At 53.1% G+C, this 3848-nt stretch overlaps 1 protein-coding gene across 1 annotated transcript; it reads right to left on the minus strand.

Moving 5' to 3' along the window:
* Positions 1 to 118: 118 nt before the first annotated feature.
* Positions 119 to 1438, minus strand: CUNH17orf50 (chromosome unknown C17orf50 homolog). Its single transcript, XM_052758096.1, has 2 exons — positions 768 to 1438; positions 119 to 688 (listed from the first exon to the last, which is right to left on the minus strand). The coding sequence occupies exons 1-2, from the start codon at positions 1385 to 1387 to the stop codon at positions 442 to 444; spliced, it is 867 nt and encodes a 288-aa protein (XP_052614056.1). The 5' UTR covers positions 1388 to 1438; the 3' UTR covers positions 119 to 441.
* Between the last annotated feature and the right edge of the window lie 2410 nt (positions 1439 to 3848).

A 3848-nucleotide genomic window follows, 5' to 3' on the forward strand; every position in this document is an offset into this window, starting at 1 on the left:
GTGCTTTGTACTGCCCTGTCCTGGGGAGACCATGGAGGAACCTCCCTGCTATCCCCTGCTTTCTGGGTTGTACTCGGGAGAGAGAAAGGAGGGTCCCATCTTTATCACCCCACTCCACTTCAGGCGACTCTGATTTGAGACTTTATTGAGGGATTAGAGGGAAAGAGGTAATTTCTTAAAGGGCAGAGGGAACCCCGAGGCTGTTTTTCTCAAGGCGATGCCTCTGTTCGCCTGGCCAGAAAGACACGAAAAAGATGCAGGTGAGGCTGTATTGGAGGCGTGGGTCAGGAGAGCTGTAGATGTTGGGTACTGTCTCTGGAGGAGTGTCTAGGTTCTGCTGTGGTTCGGCGGCGAGACAACAGGTGTGAACGGACAGTGGGCCTTTTCACCGGAAGGAGGAGCCAAGGACTGCAGTTTGAAAGGACAGCTCTGTGGAACGCACTAGAGATAGAAGAGTTTGGAGCTTTGTGGGTGCAGCGGCTGGGACTGGATGCGCTCAGAGCTCCCGGCGGCCTCTGCCTTACCCGGGTCAGGGTGCTCCAGAATACAGTGCTCTATGTAGGCCGGGTGGCTATGCAGGCTCTTGCATTTCTTGCAGAAAAGGATCTCGCAGCGCGCACAAACCCCGTGGCGCGGTGGCCGCCGCCGCGTCTCCAACACGCACGGTTCTTCCGGGGCACCACGCTTCCTATGGGCCGGGGACGTGAGTGCTCAGTAGCCCTGAGGCCCTCCTCCCTAAAACTCGGCCCCGGGTGCTTGCGTCTCACCTGTCCGCAGGGGCCGCCAGGCCACCCAGCAGCGCGAACGGGCTGAGCCAGCCCCAGAAGCCGCTGTCCGAGCGTCGCAGCAGCGCCACCTGCTGGGTACTGGGCTCCTGGCGCAGCGGGCAGTAGCACACCGAGAGGGCCTCGCGCTCCTCCGCATCGCGGGCGTCCTCCTCGACCTCCGCTGTGCTCTCGGGGTCCCGCTTCTCCACCTCCGACGATGACGACGACGACGACGACTCGTCCTCCGGCTCCTCCTCTCTGGGCTCGGGCTCCTCCACCTCCTTCTTCCACAGAGGGGTCTTCACGCCTGCAGGCGGGGAGGGGGAGCCTGAATCCAGCATGCCTGGGGGAGATGCCGCCGTCCAGCTGCTGCCTGCCAAAGGGCTTCGGAGTCCCAGATTCCCGGACTGCGGCCAAGTTCCCGCCCTCCTGAGCTTCCTTGCTAAGGATTCCAAGCAAGTCACCTCGCTTCCATCAAGCTCCATTTTTTTTTTTTTTTCCGTCTCTGAAGCGGGAAAAGTAGCACCTACCTCAAGAGTGGTTGTGAGGCTGACTCTAGATAGTGTCTGGGTAAAGCACACAGTTTCCTGCTTGCCGTTGTGCAAGCAATCAACGAACATATATTGCCAACACGGAAGGGGGAGGGTTACCCAACGTTAATAAACATCAATTGTTATTTCAATAGGTGGTCGTTTATGGGTTGTTGTTGTTGTTTTTTTTTTAAAAAGGTAGTTCTCATAATAATTTTCTTCTTCTTCTTTTCTTCTTCTTCTTCTTCTTCTTCTTCTTCTTCTTATTCTTATTATTCTTATTATTATTATTAATTATTAATTATTACACAGTCTCACTATGTAGCTCTGTCCGACGAGGAAACTCACTATATAAACCAGGCTGGCCTGGAACTCACAGAGCTCTGCCTGCCTCTGCCTCCTGAGTATGTTTGTTTCTAGTTTTGACTTTCCCTGGTGGTAGGAAGCCCAGGGTCACTGCAGGCCGGGTGGACAGGCATAGCTGACTAAACCGGAAACTGATCTCAGGCTCGACCAATTGCGAGTGGATTTCAGCCACACTGCCCCTCTCCAGCTGACTGACATCCTAACTGCAAGCCGCAGATCGGCCTGAAGCAAGTCCCTCAGCTGAAACTAAGCAGGGCTTCCCTGGAAGGTGTCCACTCCATCAGCAGATATTCACCTTGCACATAGGCAGCCCCAGGACAGCTGGATTTATAGTGCAAAGAGGGGGGCAGCCCCTGGGGTTTGCCCTGGAAAGACCAAGGACAATTTCTATCGCCCACTGCCCATCTTTTCCCCAAGCTAGGAATTGACTAGACTGATAGTAAAGGGCAAGAAAGCTTGTGTGTGTGTGTGTGTGTGTGTGTGTGTGTGTGTGTGTGTGTGTGTGTGTGTGTGAATCTTAACTGTTAAATTGACAGGATCAAAAAACACCTAAGAGAGTTTGTGTGAAAGGGTTTCTAGGTTGGTTTAACTAATGTGTGAAGACCCACCCTGAATATGAGTGACACCATCCCATGGGCTAGTCTGGGACTGAATACAAAGGAGAAAGCAAGGTGATCTGTTTTCTGGGTGCAGACACCATGTGACTTCATGCTCCTGCCACCGTGATTTCCCCATCACAAGGGACTGCACCCTCAAACTGGGAGCCAGGATAGCGCTTTCCTTCCTTAAGCTGCTTGCTTGTGTTGGGTATTGTCACAGCAAGGAGGAGAGCAAGTGACCGCCTAGCACCACGTACAAGCAGCCCACGCGCTCAGCTCTTCACGGTGCTGCATGATCCCGGAGTCTGTAATGTGGGTGACGTGGTGGGTCACAGAGGGGTCTCTAAATGTGACCGAGAATATCTGAAACTGCCCATTCTTGCTCTGGCCGCAGGTGGAGACCCAGGGAAACAGATGGAGACGCTGGTTGTGAAAGGCCAGGCCTAACACATCCAGAGGGAGGTGCTGGGACATTTTGGGAAGGGGGGGAGGGAATGGGGTTAGAAAGGGAGGTTAGGACCTGGAGCTGTTTGTCACTGACAAGAAGCCGTGAGTGTTCTGATGGAGAGACATGCTCAGCACCGTAGAATGTTCCCTCCAACAGGACAGGGGACTCATTTTAAGAGTCATGACAAGCTAGGTGGTGGCTCATGCTGATGATATCAGCACTTGAGAGGCTGCAGCAGGGTGATTGCTGAGAGGTCAGGCCAGCAGCCTGTGCTATGTAATGGGTCCCAGGCAAACCTGGGCTACAATCTGAGTCCCTGTCTCAACCTCCTGCACTCTAATTTTTTTGGGTTTTTTTAGTTTTTATTTTTTAATATTTATTTCTGAGACAGGTCCTCACTATGTAGCTCTGGCTGTTCTAGAAATCACTATGTAGACCAAGCTGACCTCAAATGCGCAGAGATCTACCTGCCTTTGCTTCCTGACTGCTGAGATCAAGAGCATGTGCCACCATGCCTGGCCCCCCTCCACTCTGAAACAGGTCTTTACTGTGGGGTGAAAAGGGCTGAGGAAAAAACTCCCTGTACCTCACTAGAAAAAAACTCCCTGACTTGACCTCAGGACCAGAGCTTGAAATCCCTGAGCTTGCCCCAGAGTCAGGCTGCAGAATCCCACCAATCCCCCGAGCTTGCCCCAGAATCAGATCACAAAACCCCACCAACCCCAAGCCACCCTGGAAAGCTCCACCTCCACCCCCCAAGAAGCCTATGTAAGCTCTGTACCCTGTTCAGTTTGCTGCTGCTTCTCACCCTAGGGACGGCCACCCTCCTGGATTCTTCCTGTCCAGCAAATCTCTTGAGTGAGGTTTGTTGCACCATGTGACATTTTCTCAGGAGTGGAGTCTAGCTATAACAACTTTCTTTGGAGCCAGAGCAGAGTAGAGCGGAACAGAACTGCAACACTTTCACTGGAGAAACTTTCCCTTAGCTGAGCAGAGCTGTAACACTTCTCCAGAGCAGAGCAGAGCAGAGCAGAGCAGAGCTGTAACAATTCAGCTGGGGAAACCCACCCCTGCCTGAGCAGAGGTGTTACATTGGGAACCTTTCCCTGGAGCAGAGCTGTAAGCTGCTACGCTTACA

Source organism: Peromyscus californicus, unplaced genomic scaffold (assembly GCF_007827085.1).
Source record: "Peromyscus californicus insignis strain IS unplaced genomic scaffold, ASM782708v3 Scaffold_3__1_contigs__length_106647218, whole genome shotgun sequence".
In the NCBI taxonomy this organism is placed as follows: Eukaryota; Metazoa; Chordata; class Mammalia; order Rodentia; family Cricetidae; genus Peromyscus; species Peromyscus californicus.